This window comes from Candida dubliniensis, chromosome 1 (assembly GCF_000026945.1).
Source record: "Candida dubliniensis CD36 chromosome 1, complete sequence".
Lineage (NCBI taxonomy): Eukaryota > Fungi > Ascomycota > Pichiomycetes > Serinales > Debaryomycetaceae > Candida > Candida dubliniensis.
In genome coordinates, this window is record NC_012860.1 from 830,962 (window position 1) to 856,186 (window position 25,225).

Consider the following 25,225-nt stretch of genomic DNA (forward strand, 5'->3'; position numbering starts at 1 on the left):
TTTTTCCATTTTCGTTTTCGTTTTCGTGTTTCTCTTCTTTTTTTTTTTTTTTTTTTTTTCCATTTATACACGCTTAGCCTTTTCTCGTCGTCGTCATCTTCTTCTTCTTACCTACCAAGACTTCAGGGACGCGCCTGCCTAGCGCCACCACTGCAGCCATTTTACTCCTTTCGGTAGGAACCACCACCTCATTACACACATACATAAAACCATGCATGGAAAATTCCTCCCCTGATTGGCAACGAAAAAAGACGAGTCTTACTAGTGCCAATCAAACATTAATAGTATAATAATGTCAATGATTGATTGTTCCCTATAGATCTAGGTATACACATCACTATACATTGACATTTGGTTGTAAAAGAAGATCCAAAAGAGAAAACGCGTCTTAAGACTGTGCACGTGATCAATCAGAGTTTTCAACAATTTTTATTTTTCTATATTCTTTTGCACGACGCGTCTTTTGTCTGTTTGGGGAGAGAGAGGGTTCTGGTGGTGATTATGAAACTTTGTTTGGAGAACCTCCCCCATACAAGACTATTAACACTAATCGTTAAAGATTAAAAGACTATTTAAGGGCTTTGAATCATTGATAGAGCAATTTGATTCATAATGATAATGCATTTGACGGTATTTAGAGTGGCAACAGTTTTTTTTTTTTTTTTTTTTTTTTCAAACGGGGTGGAATTTAAGAGGTAAATCAATTCAACTACTATTAATTTAGTGAGGCTGAATCAATCTTCATTTACAGTTAGTATTGTGAAAGAGAGAAGATTGTCACATAAAAAAACAATTGTTATACAAACCAATAATGGATTTGCAATTAATAGTAGTATGACTCGGCTAATGAATAACCGGTTTACACACAAGAAACAACGCAATTAGGAAACATGGCCAAGAAAGGAAAAGTTTAACTCGGTTATCAAGAAGAAATTATCAAGAAATTTATTATCGATTATGATAAACAGAAACAAATTTAAACGTAAAAAAAAAAAACAGTGATACTTGACGAAGATTTATTATTGCAAAAACAACAACAACAACAACAACAACAACAACAACAACAACCAATAGCGATAACGATAACGATAACAAATAACGAATAACGAATAACGATGTTGAACTTTAAAATAAAAAAAAAAAAATCGACTATTTATCTAACTTTCTTCTGGATTTTTTGACAATCATGACTTTGATAAATATATCGTTTAATTCAATATTGCGTTTACAATGGGGGGGGAAGCTTTACATGCAAATAAAAGCAAATTATGGATCTTTTACAAACCATAAAATTGTCAAGTTTGATGAACTATGTGTTGTTGTTGTTGTTGTTTTTCTTTTTTTTTTTTTTTTTTGCTTCAGTTATTCCTCCTCCCTTTCAATTGAACTATAAAGTAAAGTAATTAGTGAAATAGATTATTAAACTAAACTAATCTTTCTAGTTTAAATTTTAGTTTTAATTTTAGTTGTATCAAACTAATCTGAAAAAGAAAAAGAGATATCTTGCTTTTTCGTCTTTAGTCCCATTCTCAATACACTAAACAAACAAGAAGAAAAGGATAGTAATTTTCTTACTATCTATCTACCAATACTAATAAAATTAACTAGAAATGTTATTAATAATAGATCCTAACAATAAAATAAATAAGATAAAGAATTGAAATTTGTGAATGTGGAGGGAGGGGGGGAGGTAGGGAGGTGGGGAGGGGGAGATAACACATAGACATAGACATATAGATATTGATTAATCGATTCGAGAGACTACTATACTCATTGTTATTTTTCAAGTTTCCAGTTTTGTCATTCTTCAAGAATGATCGTCAAAAATTCTGAAACAAAATAAAAAAAAAAAAAGCATACACAATAAAGGATAAAACAAGAAAAAAAAAAACAACCACAAACAACAACGATATGTAAATGCATGGTATACAATATGGAGGAAGAGCAGGGAAGAGCAGGGAAGAAGAAAGAGAAAGAGAAAGCTTATATCCCCAACAACAACAACAACAACAATAATAATAATAGTAATCATAACAATAGATATGTAAATTTGAAACACAGAACCCCATTTTTTAATTTTTTTTTTGAGTTGGGTCTTATAATCATCCAATTAATATACAAAAGCAATAATAATAATAATAAAAAAAAGACAGAATTCTAAGAGCTAACCAACCAACTAACCAACCAACCAGTTAGCTAGCTAGCCTACGATCAAATTCATTTTCCTTGGAAATAAATAAATAATATTTGGTACTATATACTGTTATAAATCATATTAACAATTACAGGATACCTCTCTCCAGTGTCCGCTCCCCATTTTCTTGTACTTCTTGTTCTTGTTCTTGTTCTTCTTGTTCTTGTTCTTCTTTTTCTTCTTCTTGTTCTTGTTCTTGTTCTTCTTTTTCTTCTTCTTGTTCTTGTTCTTGTTCTTCTTTTTCTTCTTTTTCTTTTACATAACCACACAATTTTCCTTTTTCTTCTTTCTAATACTGAATTTAGTCTTCTTTGAAGAAGTTGCAATATTTGAAGATCCAGAATTATTATTCTTTTGTTGTTGTTGTTGTTGTTGATGATGAGGTGTTACACTTTCAATAATCAGTATATTTGATTTAGTAAGCACCACAGTATTTGTAGTTGGATGAACACCATTATTACCATTACCATTACCATTATCATTATCATTATCATTATCATCTTGATTAAATGAAGAATTATAAGATCGTGGATGATTTTGTTGATGTTGTTGAAGATGTTTTGGATCAAGAATATTACTAACACTAATATTATCATCATTAATACTAATATTATCATCAAGAATTATACTATCACCATTAGTTAAATCAATATTAGTTGAAGTTGTAAAACTACCATTCAGTTCATAACGAGTCAATTTTAATATTGGATCAATACCTGTTTGTAATAAAGTATTAGCAATATATAAATATAATTTAATCCATAAATTTTCCAATTCTTTAGTAAATTTTGATCCAAATCTTTCTTGAAAAGTTTGAACAAATGCTTCACCCATTAATTTAAAATGACATTCTTCAATATTTAAAATTCTTGAATGTAATTTACCTAATTTAGATAAATATTCATCTAAATTTGATAAATTTTCTAATTGAGATATAGTTAATGATAAAATTCCTGCCATATTAGCTGCTTGATGTTTAATCGAGGGGAACATTTTTTCTAATGTTTGATCTTTACTTAATAAATTAAAATATAATTGTCGACAAAATAATGATGATGCAATTGTTGTAGAATCAAGTCTAGTCATTGTATTAGTATTACTACCATTACCATTAACATTACGAGTTGATTTTCTTTTAATGATTTTTCTTCGACTATTAGCAAATCCAGTAGGAAATGCTCCAGGTATATTATTATCATTATTTGAATAATAAGCATTAACATTTTCTTCAATATCATCTTCATCTCCATTTCCATCTCTTTCTTCTTCTTCTTCTTCTTCTTCTTCATTACTTTCTTCTAATAACATTTGATTCCAAGTATATCTAAGTAAATCAATTTGATGTTTATTCAATTGTAATTTAACTTTATATTGATCTTGTCTTTGTTCAACATAATATGATTCAAATGAAATTCTTGTATCTAGTCTAATCAATTTATAAAATCCATCTTCTAAATTATCCATAGAACTATTTAATGTCACTAAATCTTCATTTAAAATTTGTTGTTGTTGATGACTATTATTACTATGATTACTATAAGTATTATAAAGAAAAGTATTATTATTATGATTAAGATTACTATGACGAGATGTTGATTGATGAATATATTGAGGAGATTTATTCATCATATAAGGAGGTAATTGATGTTTAGTTGAATAAGAATGATGATTTGCTGGAGAATTTGGTGATATTGAACTAGCAATGGTGGAATTATTACTAGTATCATAAGAAATGAAACTAGATAAAGAATCAGTATCATTAGTGAAAATTGTTGAACGATTACTATTGTATTTACTAATTAATGATGAATGCATACGTTTGACATTGTTGGTAGTGGTGGTGCTTGTGGTTGTGGTGGTGGTGTCGGTACCAGTATCAGAATTATTTGATATTAATGAATTTGTAGAAGAAATGGTAGAATTGTTTCTTCCAAAAACATTATTTTTATTAGAGGACCCTAATGGTTGATGGAAATCAGAAGCACCAGAATATCTAAATGTTGTACTCATGTTGATAAGGAGGAAAAGGAGGAGGAAAAGGAGGAGGATGACGATAAGTTTGAGATTGATAATAAAGTTTAAAATAAGAAACAAAGATAGAAAGAATGAAAGAATGAAAATCTAGAATAAATATTTAGAAATAGAAAATGAAATTAAAGGAATATTGAGTTGATTTATATAGTTTTCTGTTTTTTTTTTTTCTTTAGAAGGGGGGGGTGATGGTTAGAAGAAGAAGTGGAGGTAAGAAGAAGAAGAATAACAAGATTTGTGTAAAAAGTATTATCAATAAATGTTAAAACAATATAATGTAATAATAATGTATAATAATAATAATATGCCAAATTAAGCTAAAACAACAAAATAGAGTAACCAAATAAATTTGACTTGTTTGATTCAAATGATTGAAAAGCAAAAGCAAAAGCAAAAGTAAGAAGAGTTTAATGAATTTAGTTTTAGTAACAAATTTAACTTCTGGTGTATCACTTTTAGTCAATTATTAAACCTTGCATTACATACAACACAATATACAATATACAATAAGCATATGGACATGCATATGTATATGCATATGGATATGCATATGGACATCCATTATTTATCACATTCAATATTAATACTATTATTATTAATGCTATTGTTCTTTAGTTATTATATGTAAGATGGTATAAATATTATGTTAGTTATTACAAATCTAACAATACTAATAATTATTAATAGGAATATTATTATTATTGTTTAATTAAACTTAACCAATGATTCAAATAGGTAGGTATTGTCAATCAATTCCCATTACCTTCTTATTACACTATTAAAAAACCCTTTTTGATTGAAACCCCCTTATATATATATATATATTCAACAACTTTATGTTAGTAGTTCTTCCTCCCATGAATAACAATAACCTGACCAACTAACTAAGTAGCTAGCTAACTAACTAACTAACTAACTATCTTTATAAGATGATTATTAAGAAATAGTTGTTGTTGTTGTTGTTGTTTTTTTTTGTGGATGGTTTATTTCTGATTTTTAAGATGAAAATTTGAATAAAAAGAAAAAAATTTCTTTTTTTTTTGTAACACACTATTCACTGTTCACTGTTCACTGTTCACTGTTTACTTTCCCATCGTTTGACAATTTCTCTTTCAACAATATACCTTTTTTTCTTACTTAAATATTCTTTCATTGTTAATATTCCATTTTATTATTACTATTATTGATTTTGATTCTTGTGATATATATATATATATATCTTCTGTGTCTTTCGGTTTATCTTATTATTATTATTATTATTATTATTGGTGGAGTTTTTTTTTTTTTGGAAGACAGAGATAATGATATTGATATTGATTATGATATTGATAATTCATGTTAGTTGTTTATTCCAATCGTTTCGTTTGGTTTCGTTTCGATTCGTTTCGTTTCGTTTGGTTTCGTTTATTCCTTTCATTGATTAATCTAAAAACAAATCTAATACTAATTAAACTCATCAATTAATCTTCAAGAAAACTTTTCTTTCTTAATATTCTTAATATTCGTCATTCTATTGTTTCATAATAAGGCTTCTATTAATTACTTACTCGGAATCCTTTTCCTTTTTTTTTGTCAAAAATAAATTAAAAATAAATAATACTAATAATACTAATAATTGACCATTATAGGGTTTATTAGATTAAATTTCTATTAAATCAAATAATTGTCGACTAATTTAATCTCGGTTATATTATTAAATTGTTATTATTAGTTATTCCCAGTAAATTTTCAAATGTTATCTCTTTTTCTTCTTCTTTTTCTTCTTTTTCTTCTTCTTATTGTTATTGTTGTTGTTGTTACTGTTGTTGTTTACCGCTAATAAATATTTCTTTGTTTTTAATTATTATATTGTTTAAAAAACCCAATATGATCCAATAGTAATTTTCAATAGAACCCAATATATTGATAATTTACTCGTTTAAAGATTGTTACTATTATTGTTAATATATATTACACTATCTAGTCTTGATATGTGATAAATGCAAATTAAAAAAAATAAAAATAAAAATAAAATAAAAAAAAAAAAAAAAAACAAGCAACATAATATAATATAATATAATATAATACGTTATTCTTAATAATTGGAAAAGTTGCAAATTTTTATTAAAGTTTTTCATTATAATATAATATAATATATACTTAATAAATCAAATCAAATCAAATCAAATCCATATTAATATTAATATTCATATAATGATATTAAACTTCAAAAGTGCATCCGGCAATTATCACCAAATCTCGGAATGGAATAAAAGTGTCTTTCGCCAATTCTTGCTTTTGTATTATATCTTAAGTTTAGGTACAGATGAAACTGAAACTGTCAACTCTGCTTAACTTAACTTAACTTAACCACCCAACCAACTAACTAACCAACCAACCATTCTATTTTTTTTTATTGTTTTTTTTTTTTCTTCTTTCTTTTTTTTTTTATTTGCAAGGGTGCAAAATATTGCTTTATTTTGCATATTTTACCGAATATTCATTAAAACAATAGTTCAAAAAAAAAAAAAAACCTACCAAAAATGGGAAGGGGGGGGGAAAGAAAACAAACGCATCCCAAAGTCATTGTTCTAATTCCACTTATCAAATATTCAACTCCTCTACTAATTAGTATCAATGTAATGTTAGATGGTTATAGGTAAGATTACCAGGACAGGACAGAACACGTCAGAACAGAACACGTCAGCTCAGAACACGTCAGGTCAGGAGGGTTGATGTGTGGTGGAAGATTGTTGATAATCATCACCTATGCTATTAATAATAGTAAGATATTATTCCTAATTTGATTAAGTTAGTAACCTTTTTTTTTTTTCTTCTTCTTCTTCTTCTTCTTCTTCTAACCAATACATGTCAATATAATCATCCAATGATATTAGTATTAATAATATGGGAGAAAAAATTATCAGCCAATTTTTTTTTTTTTTTTGTTACATTTTCATTTTTCTTATTCTTATTCTTATTCTTACTCTTACTCCTATTCTTCTTTGTCAATTGATATTCTTTATAGTCGTATTTTATTCTTCTTCTTCTTCTTCTTCTTCTTTCTTTTTATATATTTCTTCTATAATTGTTATTCAATTTAGCGACTTAACAACCGAATCTTCCTTCTCTTCGCCTCTCCTCTCCTATAATAAGCAATATATGATATGGTACCAGTATCTTCAAATTTTTTTTTATTTTTTTTTTTTCCTATCAAGGTTTGTGGAACAATATATATAGAGGGGGGAGGGGGGAGGAAACCAATTTATTCATTTGGAATAGTGTCATTATAATATTGACGATATTTAGATTTGGAAAATCTTTCTGTTCTTGTTGTTGTTGTTTAAGAGTTTGTCTTTTTTGACATACAGCAGCAGGAAAGAGGAATAAACAGTAACAAAATCATAAATCTATACTTTGATTGATTGTTTTTGGGGGAGGGGGGACAAAAAAAAAAAATAAAATAAATCGTAAGATTTCATTCCAGAATAGTTATTACCATGGATTGGTATTATTATTGGTATTATTATTATTATTATTATTATTATTATTGATATTGGTATTATTATTGGTATTATTATTATTGATATTGGTATTATTTTGTAGATCGTTGTTTTACTCTCTTTTTGTTTTTCTCAATTTCCACAAACTTCAATCAAATACAGTAACGGTTTCAGAAAAAGGAGAAATTGGAAAGGGAGGGAGAGGGAGAGGGAGGAGGGGAGGAGAAGGGGTTTTGAAGATATATATATGTATGTATTTCTTCTTCATATTATATTTCTATTTCATTAAAATTTTGGCAATCAATCAATCAATCAAATAAAAAAAAAAAAGAGTAATATTCAAGAAATTAATTAATGAGACCACTTTTTTTTTTTTGTTTCTTTCCAACACATTGATTGAACACATTGATTGGATTGAACCCCTTATGAAATGTCTTATTATTGATCATTATTATTATTCATTTCTCAACAATACTAATACTAAGAATAATAATAATAATACTAAGAATAATGATAATAATAATGATAAAGGGAAGGTGGGTTTATTATTCTTTACACCCTTATTTTACCCTTATTTTACCCTTACTTTACCCTTACTTTACCCTTACTTTACACCCTTACTTTACCCTGTCTACTCCTTATAAAATCTTTTAAATTTCATACCATTTCTCTAATTAAGAACTTTTTTAGTTGAGTTGTTTAGATTTCTTTCAATTTCTTTGAAGTAAACGCATATTATTATTCTGTCATATTTGGATCAACAATTGATATATAAGTTGAAAAAAAAAAAAAGGTATAATATTAGTATTACAATTCACCTCAAATAAATGATAAATACCGAAATTCATTTCATGACTTAATTAAATTGATGTATATAGAGAGACCAAAATAATAAAGTATATTTATATATATATATGTAAATCTCTAAATTGAATTGGTATTTCTTCTCTGTATATCTAGACATATTGATTAAGTTGATCAATAATAATTAATATTATGAACTGACCTCTCTTCACCCTCCGCCCCCCTCAGCCCCCCCCAAAAAAAAGGAAAGAAAGAAAGAATTTGGTTTCCCTTTCTTTCTTTCTTTCTTTCTTTCTTTCTTTCTTTCTTTCTTGCAATGTTGGTGTCAGAAATTTGACATTAATGGCGTCGGATAAATTTATAACCCGTGCCAATTTTACAATTTCAATTGTTGTACTACCATCCATAACAACTAAAACCATCGTAGTACCGTAGTACCCCAACGGGAATGGTATTAGAACAAAATCAACTTTTTTTCTATTTTTTCTTTTTTTTTTTATTTATTTGATTTTGTACTTACTTGACATGTAGTTGTTTTGTGGTTGTTTTGTGGTTGTGGTTGTTTTGTAGTTGTGGTTGTTTGTGGTTGTTTGTATGGGGAAGATCAAAACAGTACTTAACAACAACAAACAACAACGTATAATAAATACTAAACAGTAACAAAAATTAATCTTATTTCTCCCTTTCAATATATATATATATATATATATATCAATTCCATTCCATTGCCTTTTTATTTATTATTTTTCATTGTAGTTGTAGTTGTAGTTGTAGTTGTAGTACATTGCCATTAAACAATTGGAAAGTTGCAAACAATTGGAGAAAAAAATTATAAGGCGGGGTTTTTTAGTTAGATTAAACAAAAGTTCAATATTACCATTAGTAGTGTAATAACTCAATCAAAAAAAAAACAAGTTATAAAAATATTTATATATAGATTAATAAATTCTTACACAAATTATTGTTTGTCATCATCATATAGATACTATTAATTTCAATAGAATAAGCAAATAAACCACAATAAATAAACCACAATAATTTCTAATTTATGGTAATAATAATAATAATAATAATAATGATATTGCTTACTTAGTTGCTTACTTAGTTGTTTGGTTGTTGCTTGGTTGTTGTTGTTGTGGTGTTATTGTGCATTGTGTATTGTATGATTAAAAATTTTAATCATGTAAGTTGATCGCCTCAATTATTCCACACACATCTCTTCGCCTCAATTTTCTTTTCTTGGTTGATCTAGATCTAGATCTAGATCTGGATCTGGATCTAAATGTAATACTTATTATTAAAATAACAAGCAATCGTAGTAGTAGTAGTAATAGTAGTAGTAGTAGTAGTAGTAGTAGTAGTAGTAATAGTACGGGAATGCTTTTTTTTTTCTTTCTTTCTTTCTTTCTAGACCTAAGGGGGTAGACGTATTATTAGTATTACTTGCATAGATTAGAATATTTTCATTTAATTTTCATTTAATTTAATTCAATTTTGTTATTTCATTGAAGCTTAATATAGGTTTAAAATGTTATTTATCAAAGGTAAATAGATTTTAATCCATAGATTTTTCAAAATAAAGAAGAAGAAGAAGAAGATGTTGATGTTGATGTTGATGTTGATGGTGAAAGGGAGATTTGATATTAAAAGAATAGAATAGATAACCAAAAAAAAAAAAAAAAAAATAAAAAAAGAAAAAATTTTTGTTAATTTAACTCAATTAGGAAAACATATTATATAATACTAAAATTTAAATTAATTTCTAGTAATTAATCACAAAAATCACAAAAATCACAAACATCACAAACATCACAAACATCACAAACATCACAAACATCACAAAAATAAAAGGATTCAATTAAACTCATTATAGAATCAATTAAGTTCAACAATTTTTAAAATTTTCAAAATCAATCAATAAATAAATCAATGAATGAATCAATAAATAAATAAATCAATGAATGATGGATGAATGAATGGATGAATGAATGAATGGATGAATAATTTGTAAATTGAACAAGAAAATTCAAATCTTTCAATATTATTTTCCAATCAATAATAACAATAATAATAATAATTTATCATTAAATAAAATCACACTGATTAATTTACCAAGAAAATATATATTAATTCTGATTGTGGTTGTTGTATTGGATTAAATTCTACTGTTCTTCTTCTTCTTCTTCTATTTCTTCTTCTTCAGTGTATACCATGTATATCGAGTATAATAATAACATCCAGTTCAGTTGAAACTTTTAGGTAATATAACTAGTAGTTTTACTTAAACAAGAACAATTGTTCTTGTTAGAAAAGAATAAAAGAATAAAAAAAAAAAAATTAACATAAGTAAGTAAATAAATAAATAAATAAATCAATCAACTTATTAAATATTGATTTTCATATAAAAGCGCAATTAACGTATTATTGATTGACATGAAATAATAATTAAGCCTCTTTATTGAAACATGAAACAACAACAGCAATTGATTGATTGATTGATTGATTGATTTATTGATTGATTAATGGAAATGGGCAAAAAAAAAAAAAAAAAAAAAAAAAGGTCTTGCAATCATTATTAATCATAAATTATAATTTAATATGTCGATCAATAGTATGTAATTGGTTTTATATATATATATATATATTGTCATAGGCCTTACAGGGCATAAGTCCTTTAGGCACGTGTATTAGGGGAAAAGGTGGATAGTCGTATGAAGAGTGAAAGTATAGAACTACGTAAGTAGAGGCGGCGAGCACCCGTATTTATAGTATAATCAGGAATAGTAGTGTGTTAACCAGGAATGGTCAGAATGAGTCATTTTCCCGTGACACCGATTCTCTTCAAAAGCAACACCAATGGGTATACTCTATAAAAGGCATACTCGCGGCAAGTACTCTTTGAATACTTCATAATGACCAATGAACTTGCTTGTCAAGTGTGAGCGCAAAGACTTCAATACCACGTCCGGAACATGTGGATATTGACAAATAATAGGAACTCTAACATTAAGCTTGGTATCAAGATCGTTACGAGAAGTATCATCAGTAGTAGTAATTTTAGCATGAGCCGTTTCGAGAGCCTTATGAACGGTACGGTCTACACTTCCCACCTCCCAAACAAAGAAACGAGAGCGAATGGTAAAGCCAGACTGTATACCAAATAGGAAAGCATTGGACATGCTAGATTGAAAACCAATATCAGCGGCAGAAGCAACATGAGTATTGAGAAAATCCTGTAAGAAGGAGAAACAAAAAATAGGAAAAATCAAAATGGAGGAAAAACAAATGTGTGAAATTTCAAGAAAGAGTTCAAGTTTGTCTGTGGACAGATGACAAATCAGAAAGAAAACAGACGATAACTTGGAAACAACCTCTGAGAAATTTTGGGAAACATGTAAAATAGTTGGAAAATTGAATCTATTAGGAATAATAGATGAAGTGACAGGATCATTGGAAGTACCTTCGACAATACACTCTGATAAAGTAGGAATTGCTAGGAAAGTAATATCAGCTGAAGGAAGAGTCACAATAGAATCCTTATGGGTAGTATTAGCAGATGATGTAAGTGCACCAATGTAATCCTTATCAATAATAGGTGTAAATGGAGTGGGTGCAACAATAGCATCATTATTAGCAATAGATTTGGTTGGAATGACTTGAACAGTATTATCATTCTGAGGAATAATATCATTTTTATCAATCAATCTCCTATACGTCCCATTAAAGTTCTTAGCTGGAGTAGGACCAGGTGAGGTAGCTACATTGTCGGCCGAAATAGAACATTTAGTGATACCTGAATCTCTCCGTCTTCCTCTACTCTGTTTAGAAATGGAGTATTTGGGACGTGGATTGCAAGGGAAATCATGTGGCACGCACAAAGGAGTCTGACCTAACTTAAAGAGCAACTCATGGAAATCAATAGTAGGAAATTTGTTTAATATTTGAATAGCGGCATTAGAAAGCCAAGGTTGAGAAGACCATAATGAATTCTGAAGAAGTGGTAATAGCATGGCAGCTTGAACACCCAGTAAGTAAGGCAAATGAGCCCATCTAAATAGCTGTAGTTGAGCGTCATGGAAATTGAGGGCGACCGGTGAATTAAATACTTGGCCCAAGGAGATATTGACTTGTCTAACAAAATAAGCTTCAGATTGAGCTTTTGACGGCTTGAACTTCTTGGAAGGTTTCAGCTGTTTGAGTAACCAAATCTTAAATTCAGTCAAGGAATAAAAGGTAGTAGAATTATCAATAAGATTAAGCAGGCGTTCATGAATCTTGTCCGTTACAGATGAAAATAAGGAAACCTTGAGAATTTGGGAATTAAAAGGCACCGAATGTAAAGCAGGACCAATCGAATTTAAAATGACAACTGGGGACTTATCCATATCGACAGCTGGAAATTTATAAGGATTATTCGACAGTGACATAAAAACGGAACAGCAAGATTTGATAGCCTTTGGAAAGAAATTACAACATTGTGAAAAAAAACTTGTTCGGGGTTGGAAAATAGGAATCTGTTTTGAAGCATCGTTGTGAGAAAAATGGTCAACAAAATTAAGCAAATAGACCGAAACATTTCTCATATTGGAAAACGGACGTTTAGCAGCTCCAACAGAAAAGGATGAGACATGTTCTTTCATAAGTGGTTGCTTAGAGCGGCAATAAATGTAAACCATGGAACAGCAAATAACAGTTTGAAAATCGATGAACTGAACCACGCTTAACAATAAGTGAATGAGGTATCCAAGGAAGGTGAATAAACATGCTGGATACGACAAGTGGGCAGCGATGAAATATTCAGGGTTCGCAGGAAGGTTGGGCTCCATGTCATAGGCCTTACAGGGCATAAGTCCTTTAGGCACGTGTATTAGGGGAAAAGGTGGATAGTCGTATGAAGAGTGAAAGTATAGAACTACGTAAGTAGAGGCGGCGAGCACCCGTATTTATAGTATAACCAGGAGGCTGCGCTAGTACGCCATCGTAATAGTAGTGTGTTAACCAGGAATGGTCATAATGAGTCATTTTCCCGTGACATATATTTATATATATTTATATATATTTATTTATCCCAATAAGCAAATATGAATAAAACTTTGAAATTTAGAAAGGTATTTGATTTGAGATATAAATCAATACCGGCTGATAAGAGCTCAATAAAGGAAGAGAAACCCAGCAATTAATCAATTAATCAATTAATCAATTAATTAGTTAATTAAATTCAGTAAATTTGCAACAGTTATTATTATTATTATTATTATTATTATTATTATTATTATTATTATTATTATTGAATATTAACTATAACCCAGCAATAAAAACATTCTTAATATTCCCCCCCCCCCTAATGTGGTCCAAGATCCAATCTATTTTAACCTAAAAGGGGGTTTTTAAAATGAAAATAAAAAAATAAAAAAAATAAAAGAAAGCAATAAATAAAAGAAAGCAATAATTTTAAACAAAATTTTTTGCATCTACTAAAAAAAAAAAATTCAATCTGTATTTCAAATGACATAATTGAATCTGAAACTTGTGAAACTTGTGAAACTTATTTAACTTATTTAACTTATTTAACTTATTCAATTATCAAAAAAAAAAAAAAGATTTAAATACAAATTTAATAATTATAAACTAATAATTTAGATTATTATTAATGTTTTAAATTTATTTTAAATTTTACATATATTACATATTTATCTTAAAAACAAAAAAAAAAAAAAAAACCAAGATAATCTTCATATATATTTTATAATTAGTTTATCTTATTTATCTTATTTTATTTCATTTTATTACCCAATTAGAATCATCAATATAAAAGGAATTGAATCACTGCTTATATATTTTCAAAGATAATCAAACACACAAAGCAAAACATATAATTTATCTTTGAAACACATAAATAAATAAATAAATAAACACCTACCTATCTACTTACCTACTTACCTATACCAAAAACGTTTACACTTCTTTACTTCTTTAATAAACTATTTGTGTAATGATTATTTTCTTAACAATGCCCCCCCTTCCCTCCCCCTCCCCTCCTCCCCCAATATTGTTGAAATGGATTAAATTGCGGTATTGATTGTTGGAAATTTTTATATTATTTATGTTTATGTTTAATTAGTGTTTGAGACTGAACAAGACCAAAAATGATAAATAAAGTCTAGAATCGATTGGATTAGATTTAGATTAGATATTATAACTTGAAAAACAAAAAATTGGAAACATAAATTAAGAATACAATTGCAAAAACATAATAAAAGGTCTTTTAACCAAAAGTAAAGAAAAAGAAATTCCTTTCCCCCTTTTACTACTTCCCAATCCAATTTAATGAAATTTGTAAATTTTTGTTATTAAACCTCCCCCCCCCCCCACTTTGTATAACAACACCTATTTCTTCTATTTCTTCTATTTGTATTAACTTCAAAGAAATGTAATTACTTGTATTATACAACGAATACCCCCCACCTTCCTCCCCTTCCCCCACCCCCAAATATTCCTTGGAAGTAAATAAGGATTATAAATTTGTTGCACAATTTATTACTTTAATGTATAACAATTTGGTGGTTGAAATGTATTATAACCCCCAAAAAAAAAACACTCATCCCTAAATCTTCTTAAATATATATATATATATAGTGTTTAAGTGTTTAAGTGGTGGGGGTAGGTGAAGGTTATATTCCTCCCTAAATATAAGTAATATTTGAAATTATATAAATTTTTTCATTAATTGTACTTCTTTCTTTTTTTTTTCTTTTATTTTTTTTCTTTGACATTTTTATACTTCAATTGAATTGTCATTTTAGAGGCTTTTGAGTGAATTTTATTTCAATGGAACCACACCAATTTTCTAGTTCTTGATTAAGCAAGTGTTTATAGTTGTGTGGTTGTGTGTTTAATCACCATTACCTCAGTTTGCTAATAATCATTAAAATCCTCAACCAACCAACCAACCAACCAACCAATCAACCAACCAACCAATCAACCTCTCACCCACTTACCCATTTACCAACCCACCCATTCACCTACCAAATCAATTTTAATTGGAAAAGTGTCACAATGTAGCGCTATTTAATTTAAATGACAATGATATTTACGGTACTGATTCACGTACAATGTGAATACTCACGTAGTTTCTGGTGGTTGGCTAAAAAGTAGTAAATCAATGCTATTGGATTTATGTGTAATAATGGACACAGTGACTAAGTATAAGTCTTCGAGATACCTCTATTCTAAACTTGCATGAGGTCCATTTTAAACTAAATAATTAATTTTCTAGATTTTCTTTACTTAAATAGAATTCAACCTTATCGTGCGTATGTGTACCAATTATTCTATTCACTCACACATTCACACACACTTAAATCCTTTTTAACTAATTCAACACTTTCTCTTTAATAACAATTCTTCTTCTTTTATAAGCGATTTACCAACAAACGTAATTATTCTTTCAACTGATTCTCTGTCGTGTGATAGTACCAAATATAGCATATTTAAAAGATAACTATCCACTACACGACAAAAAGCTTGGCCGCAAAAAAAAAAAAAAAAAAAAAGAACACACACACACACACACATTTTTAGCCCCATTACACACGACCTTAATTGCTACTAACAAATATTTTTTTTTTTCTTTTAGCAGCCCAAGGCAAAGAAATCTCCAATTCTTATACTGTGATACTTATTATTAGTTGTTCAACCATCAATACACACCAACCACATAACAAATCAATTACTATGACTTACCTATAAAACCAGCTCTCCCGCCTCCCGCCCCCTTCTCCCCTCAATAACAACAATTACAGCACATACTGAAATAAAAACTATAAATAAACATCGAAAGTTCTTCCAAATATTCAGTTTTTTTTTCTTTTTTTTCTTTTCATCACTACTTAATCAATCAATCAATTAATTAATCATTATGAAATTTTCAATTGCTACTTTATCTTTAGCTACTTTTGACTATTGTCAGTGCTGGTTATGTTTCCCGTGATGAAGGTGTTTCTAGAGGTGAAAAAAAAAAAAAAGATTTGAATGTGATTTCGATACTTTTGATTGGAAATTTGGTTTAGCCTGTTAAAGAATTGAAACATAAAGGTAAAAATTGGTGGTGGTAGTGGTGGTAGTGGTGGGGGGGGGGGGAGATAAATGTGATGTTGATTTAGATATTGTTTATGAAATAGATGATGATCAATTATTCCATGGTTGTAGAGAAACTTATGATGCTTCTAAATGCAGAAATTGTTATGATGTTTTTGAATTCAATAATGATGATGATAAATGTCATGGTGATGATGATGATGATGATTGCAAAAAACACAGACGTCCAAATAGATTCAATGAAAATAAACATAACAATGATGATGATGATAACTGTGATGATGATTGCAAGAGAAAAAAGAAGGGTTATAGAAACTACAAACGTGGTGGCTATAGTGATGATGATTGCAAAAAAGTTGAACGTTGTAATTACCCATTCTGTGAACTTTATAAAGATAATTGTGATTTGCCCATCACTTTAAGAAATGGTGTTTTAAGAGATGAAAGACATGCTATTGGTGAAATTGTTGCTAATCATCAATTCCAATTTGATAACCCATCAAAAAAAAAAAAAAAAAAGGATGCCTTACATAAAGGAAGGATTTTCTATTGTTTACATTGAAGGTAATTATTATTTGGCTCTTAATCATGAAATCAAATTCTGGCATTATAAAGTTGATGATAAAGGTTTATATAAACTTTATAATAAATCTATTGGTGAACAATGTTCTGAGGAGTGAACTTATTATTTTGAAATCTGATAAAAAAAAAAAAAAGGCTGAATTTAATGAAAGAGAAGAACATGAAAATGAAAATAAAGATAATGATAAAGATAAAGATGAACATAAAAAGAAAAAATTCGGAAACAAGTATTCAGATTATTAAATGGTTAATGGTTAATGGTTAATGGTTAATAATTGAAATTGAAACTAAATTAAATGAAATTGTTAAAATGTGTGCATAATTAATCATCATCATCATCTTCATTTGGGTATTTGATTTTTGATTTTTCAATTCTTCAGTTTTTTTTTATTCTTCTTTATTTTGGTATATATTGGTATGATTGCAAAAAAAAAAATATTATTATCAATTGACTTGATTTTTTTGATTTTTTGATTTGATACTATTATTTGATTATAGTGGTTCATTTATTTGTTGAAGAACAACATAATCTATATTATCATATTTAGAAGGATATTCTTTTTATTGGTTAATTTTTGATCTTGATGGGTTTTTATTTTTATTTTTATTTTTATTTTTCAATTTCAATTCTATAATTCTATAATTATTTCTTTCTTTCTTTTTTTATATAATTTCATTTAGTTTATTTAGTTTCTTTTTGGTGAATATGTCAAAAATCAGCACACACACACACACACACATTAAAATTTAAATTAATATTGTAGAATCATATGTGATGAAACTCTTCTTTTGTGGTTTGGAATGAATATTGAAAAAAGTAAAAAAAAAAAAAAAGTATCTTCACAGATAATGATGATGATGATGATGAGACTGAGATTGAGATTGAGAAAAAAAAAAAAAAAAAACCTATCACAGTTTAGAATTCAAAATCATCAATCATATAATAAAATATTTTAAAGATATTCTTGTTGTTGGTAATTTAGATATAACTAATGATATATATATATATAAACAACCAATATAACTCAATTAATTAAATCATCGAATTTTTTTCCTCAAATTAAACGAAAGAATGACATCACAAACAACAACAACATCATCATCATCATCAACAATAAAGCAATCACCATTTGAAACATCAATTCTTGATCAAGTACGATTGAATTTAATTCATTATAATTATTGGAATAATGTTACAGTTTATAAACATGATGATTTAGAATTTTTATCAGGGTATCCTCCAGAACCATTAATACCTAGTGATAATATTAATATTACTCCAGCCACTCCAATTCTTAAATCATTAAATAATCCCAAACAAATTGAAATAGACAATAAGGATGATAAAATAGAAAATATCAATCAACTACAACTGGAAACGGACATAGAATGGATAATACCTCGACGATTAATTCATCACCAAACCCAAACCCAAACCCAAACCCAACTTCAAAATCAAAATCAAAATCAAGATCAACTGAAATTAACAGTTGGAGAAATAAATCATTGGTTTAAAATCATTAAAACAATTATAGGTTATCGACCTAAAAGAATAATTATTGCTATTATTAATGATGATGGAACAATTGTATATTATTTTATTCATGATGGAATTACAAAACCTAGACAAAATTAAATTAAATTAAATACCTATTTACCTATTTACCTATTTATCTATTTACCTACTAATGCTGTTTTTTTACTGTTATTGAATATATATATGTATACTTGTAATTATTATTACCATTAATAAAGATTTCACAAATAATTATTTTATTCTTTTTTTTTTTTTTACTCTTTTAACTGAAATGCCTTTTAATGCTACTTGTAGGAGATAAACGTTTAATACTATCATCATTACTTGATCTTCTTTCTTGTTGTTGATTAATTTCTTGATTTATAGTAATTTCCGGTACTATTCTTTGTCCTGTTCTAAATTGATAAAATTGTTGTTGATCATCATAATTATCATCATCTTCTTCTTCTTCTTCTTCTTCATCTTCTTCTTCTTCTTCATCTTTATTATTATTTATAGAATCCAATTCATAATCTTCATTTTCAGAATCAGTGATATATCCACTTTGTCTTCTCAGTAATTGATAATATTCTTCATCATAATTATCTTCCCCCATAACATCGTGTTGTTGTTGTTGTTGTTGTTTGCTTCTTTTAGTAGTAGTAGTACTACTACTACCATGAGAATCATTTTTCAATAATAATGAACGATTTCCTAATGCCAACTTATTTCTAATCACCGATTTGGAACTACTAAAACTACTTTGATGATGTAACCCTCTATTATGAGTAATATTCAATGAAGAAGAAGTTTCCAAGTTACCATTATTATTATTATCATCATCATCACTATTTGTTGCCTTTTCAAAATATTTACTTTCAACTTTATAATGTTGAAATGGATTATTAGAAGAACTATTGTCATCAACATCATCATCATCATCATCATCATCATCATAACTTTCATCATCATCGTCATATTCACTATCATATTCTTGATTGTAGTCCGCTCCCACCTCGTCATCATCATCATCAAATAATGCTGTACTACTATAATCAGATAAGTCAAATCCACTAAATTTGCCACTTAATCTACTTAATTTTCTTAATTTATTAGTACTATTATTACGACTATGACTTATTGATCTTGGTAATTTAATTTGATAATCATTTTGACACATTTGACCAAATTTATCAAATTCAATCATAAATTCAATTAATTCTCTTTGATTTATTAATTCATTACTAAATCGGAATTTTTCATATAATAAAATTAATTTATTAATATTAGGATTATTTTGAAAATTTTTATTTGAATCAAAAAATTGATTAGTTAAATAAATAATAATTTCTTCAATTGATAATTCAATAGGTAATGAATCATTAGTAAATATTTTCCCAGTATAAAATTTATCTCCAAAACTTCGAATTACATCTTCATAATGAATATTAGGTGGTAATAATGTTCCTTCACCAATGATATTATTACTATCATTTTCATTGATTTGATTAATTGATTCTTTATGGTTATTTTTCAATGGAGAAAATAAATTTTTATTCATATTTATTAAACATTGAGAATTTCTTTTCATAATATATTCTGGTGGTGATAATCCAGGATGATTAATAATACAAGTAGTATTTTGTAAAGGACCACTTTTAAATTTAATTTCATGACAATATTTTAATTTATCATCGATATAATGGAAAATTGTATCATTAGCAAAATCATTTTCAAATGGGATATATAATGATTTATTTGGAATATTATTAATTGAAACTCGTAATTGATAAAGTCGAACAAAATAAATAATTATTGATATAAGTATAAAAAATCCACAAGCTCCTAAAACCGTAAATGTTTTAATTGCCAGATCAGATGGTGAATCTAATGTTTGAATAACAACATCAAGAATAGTAACACTAATTAATAATAATACTAATAAAGTGATTAAAATTAATGATATTGAATATATCCATCGTAATAATTTTTGCGGTAAACTTAATATTGTTGTTACTTTCGGTCGAGCAAAATGTGATGTATAAGTTGTCGTATTTGATCGATGTAATGGTTGCGTTGTTGTTGTTGTTGCATAAATAGTGTTGTCATCATCACCATCATCATCATCAGCACGGATAAGGTTATTAGTATTAGGGGCTAAAGAACCTCTAGTATTACTTCTTATAACAGTAATAGGATCAACACTTGATGGAAAAGTAGTAGTAGTAGTGGTAGGTGTTAATGATGTAGGGGAGTTTAGTCTATTCAGAGTTGATCGTCGTGATACTCCCATCCGTTGTTGTTGTTGTTGTTGTTGTTGATCAGTAGAATCTTGAATCAGTCGTCGAAATCTTATTCGTCGTTGCATATTTGAATATTATTTCCCTCCTTTTTATTATGTTAAATATGTGGGTATGATGAATATGGATAATTCTTAGTGGTATTGTTGACTCATATATATTCCATATGAACTTGAAATTTGTCTATAAAATTTTGTAATTAGAAAGATTAATAAATAAATAAATAAATAGGTATGAGTATGAGTGTGACTAGATTGGTTGATTGCTAAATAACTTGTAACGGATCTCTTTCGTCAATAATGTTAATAACTTTAAATATGTAATAATAATAAGGATATATTTATATGTATGTGTGTATATACTTTTCAATGCATACACAATTGAAGTTTAAAAAATTTAGCGTGCGCCTCTTACCAAATTGAGTATTGTAATTATTACTACACCACAGTCACGTGATTTACTCATCAATACTTTTTTAATCTAAACAGCTTGACGATTAATAGAGTTGAATTTAAATCTACTACTATTAGAAGGTGGGTCTTATTTAAGTTGTACTGAAGTTGACAATTGAAAGATAATTGAATATGAGTTAACACCGACATTGGTATTAGGATTTTGATTAACAAGAAAAGTCCTGATATACATTATATGTCAAGATAATTAAAGAATAGTTTATTGATTCATTTCATAGTATGAAAATTGGATAGGTATTCGTATTATATATTAAATGATTTCTCCTAGTATGTCATTTTAATGCTAAAGATTGGAAAGTTGCCAAAAAAAAAAAAAAAAAACAATACATTGCAAACTCTTTCCCATATATAGTTGTTATAACTAATTACTTTAAATATCTTAATATAACTTTTCAATTACTATCCTATTAATTGCTAAATGAACCTAATGGTTCAATATTGGCAAATCTTATATCCCCTTGTTGATAAACATCTCTTGGGAAAGTTAAACTAACTCCAATTGATTTACCTAACCAATTAATATATAAATTCTTCCAAATTGAATGAGTATTATAAACATTAACAAATCCAGAATCTGTAAAATCTGGTTTCTTTTTATAAACAAAATTAAGATATTCTCTAGTAGTTATATTTTGACTTGTTAAAAAAATATGGAATGCTAATAATAAACTTGGATACCAAATTGCCAAACATGAATAAATCAATAATAATAAACTTACTGGGTGTGTTTTGATTGATTGATGGAAATTAGTTATTTTGGTCTGTTGTTGTTGTTGTTGTTGTTGTTGTTGTTGTGAAACAAATTTATAATGACATAATTGTAATATGGAAATGATTAATAAATATAAACAAGCAATAACCATATATAATAAAAACCAAAGGAAAAATTTATAATTACGTTGACCAATGCAATTATTTAAAAAAATACAATGATGATCATGATTTAATATACATTGTTGACAAGTATTACAATGACTAGTTCTTGAAGGTCTCCAAATATGACAAGTACTACAATATTTCACTTGTATTCCATGAGAAGCATCAAAAGTTTTTGCTTTGTCATTATTCTTCTTTTTCCAATAGGGTAATGTTACAGTATTGAAATATTCATCAGGTGGTTCCATCACTTTATAACTATTCCCATTATCATTATCATTATTGATTATTAATTTTTTCGGTAGATGAATGTTTTTCGGTAATTTCCCAGAATCACCAGTTGATAATTTGAAAAATTGACAAATTGAAATTATCCAAATATATAAAAATATAATTACTATAATTGGTGAAAAATTCTTCCATTGCCATGATAATTCAAATATAATATATAATATCCCTGGTATTAATATTAAACTTAAAGTGATTAAATTAATTGGATATTTAGTTTTAATAGTATGTAATCGACCACCTAAAAAATAAATGAAATTCAGATGTCCTTGATTTTCAATTTGATAATTTCTAAATTGTTGAGTTGTTGATTGGTTATTGGTATTGGTATATTGAGATATTAGATTAGGATCCATTATTAACCAATTAGTTATAAATCTATGTATAAATGACATTTGTTTATCAGTCTTATCTTGTGCCATTTTTGAAGCCAGTAATAATGACAGTTTTCGTAATTGTAGTTGTTGCTGTTGCTGTTGAGTCGTGGTTATGGTTGTAGTTGTAGGAGTTGTTACCGTAGATTCTTCATATTGTGGTGATAGTGATGGGGTTATTCTTCTTGATATTGGTATTCGTATCGATGATGACAGTTTGATAATCATCAAATGATGATTTTGTTGGAGATGTAGTAGTAGTTGTTGTTGAAGTTGAAGTGGCGGATGTAATAGTAGAGCCCGCATTAGTTAAATCATCATCATTTGATTCAGGACTAGATGGTGATACCATGAGAATATATAGTTGGAACAAGGGGATCAAAGTATAAAAGTAAGGCTAATTGTATTGAAAAATAATGATTGTTACTCAAATGAAAATATATATGAAGGCTGGGAAAAAAAAAAAAAAATTTTTGATTTATCAAATTCATACAACAGCCTTATCAACAACCTATTTGAATCCTATTAACCTCATGTTTCGAATACGTCCAGTCTTATACAAGTCTAGTAATGTTTTGCAAACATTAAAGCCTGGAATTATTTCTAGACCTTTTTCATTTATTACAAAACCTACAACAACAACAACAACAACAACACAAATCATATCACATAGATTAATTCAATCACGGAATTTGATGTCAACGAAAACAACCAATTTAGGTCCAGTTAAATTCACATTACAAATATTAACTGGTGTTTATTGTGGATTACTTATTGTTTGTTTTGGTCTGTGTTATTTATTATATAGTGATGCCAATCAACGACAAAATATTCCCTTTGAATTATCATTAGATGATCATATTAATGCTGTTATGGCCATTAATAAAGATGATGTATGTGAAGCACCAAGACATGCCACAAAACATTATCGAAGATTATTAATTGATTTAGCCAAACAAGAATTAGAAGGAACAACAGAGAATACTACAATTGATGAAAGTAAATTTGATAATCGATATGATGTCCCTATATTATCTACTGATTTTTTAATTCATAATAAATCGATCAAATTTATTAATTTTTATATTGATATGATTTTAAGATATAGTAAATGTTTATTATCAAAAGGAGAATTAGATGTTGCTATTAAAATGTTGACAAGAATTGTTAATGATGATTTTATATTTTTCAAATTAGGTGATGCTGAAAAATTATCTAGTAGTAGTCGAGTATTAGCCAAAATTACTCCTGATATTACGAAAAAGATATCTATTTTACAAAGATCAATTGAAATGTTGACTGAAACTAATAAATCTATGCAAATTGATAATAATTATATCTTATTGGAAAATTCTAAAATATCTGATGAATTAATTAATTGTTTAAATGATTTAGCATCTAATTTAGCTAAATTATCTCAACAACAATCAAATAAAAACAAATTCAACCCGGAATTATTGAATCAATCATTACAAATTTATTTATCTGAATTAAGATCATTACAAACAATTAGACTGAAAATTGAATCTAATCAAGCTAATCAAGCCACATATCCACTTTTCAATGTTGATCGAGCCAATTTAATTGGAATGATTAATACTATAAAAGCTCATATTAGTGAAATCATGTGGGTTAAAGGTCATAAAGATAAAGCAATTAATTTATCAGAACAAATTTTACAAGAATTATATTATGATCGATATTCTGATCCTAAATTTGGTCCTATTTTATTAAATGTTTTAAATAATCTTGAAATTATGTATAATAATTTACGGAAATCAAATGATATTAAACGATGTCAACAATTAAAACATGATGTTTCCATATATGAAATTCGTAAACGATTTGATATTCCTTGGTATGAAAGAGTCATGAAAAGAATTAGTAAAACTATTTATTTACGTACACCAATTGGATTAGTAGAAAAAGGATTAAGAGATAGATTTGAACCAAGATCAAGAGTTAAAGAATTAGATGAATTTGAAGATGAAGATGATGAAAATAGAAATCAATGGTTTTATCCCCTTGCCAAATAGACTTGTAATTGATCCCGGGAAGTTATCGGAAGAAGAAGAAGAAGAAGAAGTCAGTTCGGCCAAGATCGGTTAATATATTTTGTGTGTGTAGTGCGTAGTAGTGTGTTTCCTGTATATAAGTATCAACCAATCAAGTTGAAATTGAAACTAATCCTCCCACACTAACTAACTA

At 27.6% G+C, this 25,225-nt stretch overlaps 6 protein-coding genes and 1 pseudogene across 6 annotated transcripts, besides 3 other annotated features; 3 read left to right on the forward strand and 4 right to left on the reverse strand. All coding sequences in view use genetic code 12, as the record gives it.

Annotated features, from left to right (window-relative positions):
* Positions 1-2,449: 2,449 nt before the first annotated feature.
* CD36_03600 (conserved hypothetical protein) lies at positions 2,450-4,204 on the reverse strand (the record flags this gene model as incomplete). The annotated part of the gene is made up of 1 exon (XM_002416987.1): positions 2,450-4,204. The coding sequence occupies one exon, from the start codon at positions 4,202-4,204 to the stop codon at positions 2,450-2,452; it is 1,755 nt and encodes a 584-aa protein (XP_002417032.1).
* A 6,952-nt stretch (positions 4,205-11,156) lies between these two features.
* Positions 11,157-13,545: a mobile genetic element.
* CD36_03610 (conserved hypothetical protein) lies at positions 11,379-13,358 on the reverse strand (the record flags this gene model as incomplete). Its single annotated transcript, XM_002416988.1, has 1 exon — positions 11,379-13,358. The coding sequence occupies one exon, from the start codon at positions 13,356-13,358 to the stop codon at positions 11,379-11,381; it is 1,980 nt and encodes a 659-aa protein (XP_002417033.1).
* A 2,015-nt stretch (positions 13,546-15,560) lies between the features above and the next one.
* Positions 15,561-16,029: a mobile genetic element.
* Positions 16,030-16,429: 400 nt separating this feature from the next.
* Positions 16,430-17,433, forward strand: CD36_03620 (annotated as a pseudogene).
* Positions 16,430-17,433: a sequence feature (frameshift; stop codons).
* An 829-nt stretch (positions 17,434-18,262) lies between these two features.
* Positions 18,263-18,826, forward strand: CD36_03630 (conserved hypothetical protein; the record flags this gene model as incomplete). The annotated part of the gene is made up of 1 exon (XM_002416989.1): positions 18,263-18,826. The coding sequence occupies one exon, from the start codon at positions 18,263-18,265 to the stop codon at positions 18,824-18,826; it is 564 nt and encodes a 187-aa protein (XP_002417034.1).
* A 163-nt stretch (positions 18,827-18,989) lies between these two features.
* CD36_03640 (conserved hypothetical protein) lies at positions 18,990-21,074 on the reverse strand (the record flags this gene model as incomplete). Its single annotated transcript, XM_002416990.1, has 1 exon — positions 18,990-21,074. One exon carries the CDS (start codon positions 21,072-21,074, stop codon positions 18,990-18,992), a length of 2,085 nt encoding a protein of 694 aa, XP_002417035.1.
* Positions 21,075-21,886: 812 nt separating this feature from the next.
* CD36_03650 (Rasprotein acyltransferase subunit, putative) lies at positions 21,887-23,065 on the reverse strand (the record flags this gene model as incomplete). The annotated part of the gene is made up of 1 exon (XM_002416991.1): positions 21,887-23,065. The coding sequence occupies one exon, from the start codon at positions 23,063-23,065 to the stop codon at positions 21,887-21,889; it is 1,179 nt and encodes a 392-aa protein (XP_002417036.1).
* A 485-nt stretch (positions 23,066-23,550) lies between these two features.
* CD36_03660 (conserved hypothetical protein) lies at positions 23,551-25,053 on the forward strand (the record flags this gene model as incomplete). Its single annotated transcript, XM_002416992.1, has 1 exon — positions 23,551-25,053. The coding sequence occupies one exon, from the start codon at positions 23,551-23,553 to the stop codon at positions 25,051-25,053; it is 1,503 nt and encodes a 500-aa protein (XP_002417037.1).
* Positions 25,054-25,225: the final 172 nt, after the last annotated feature.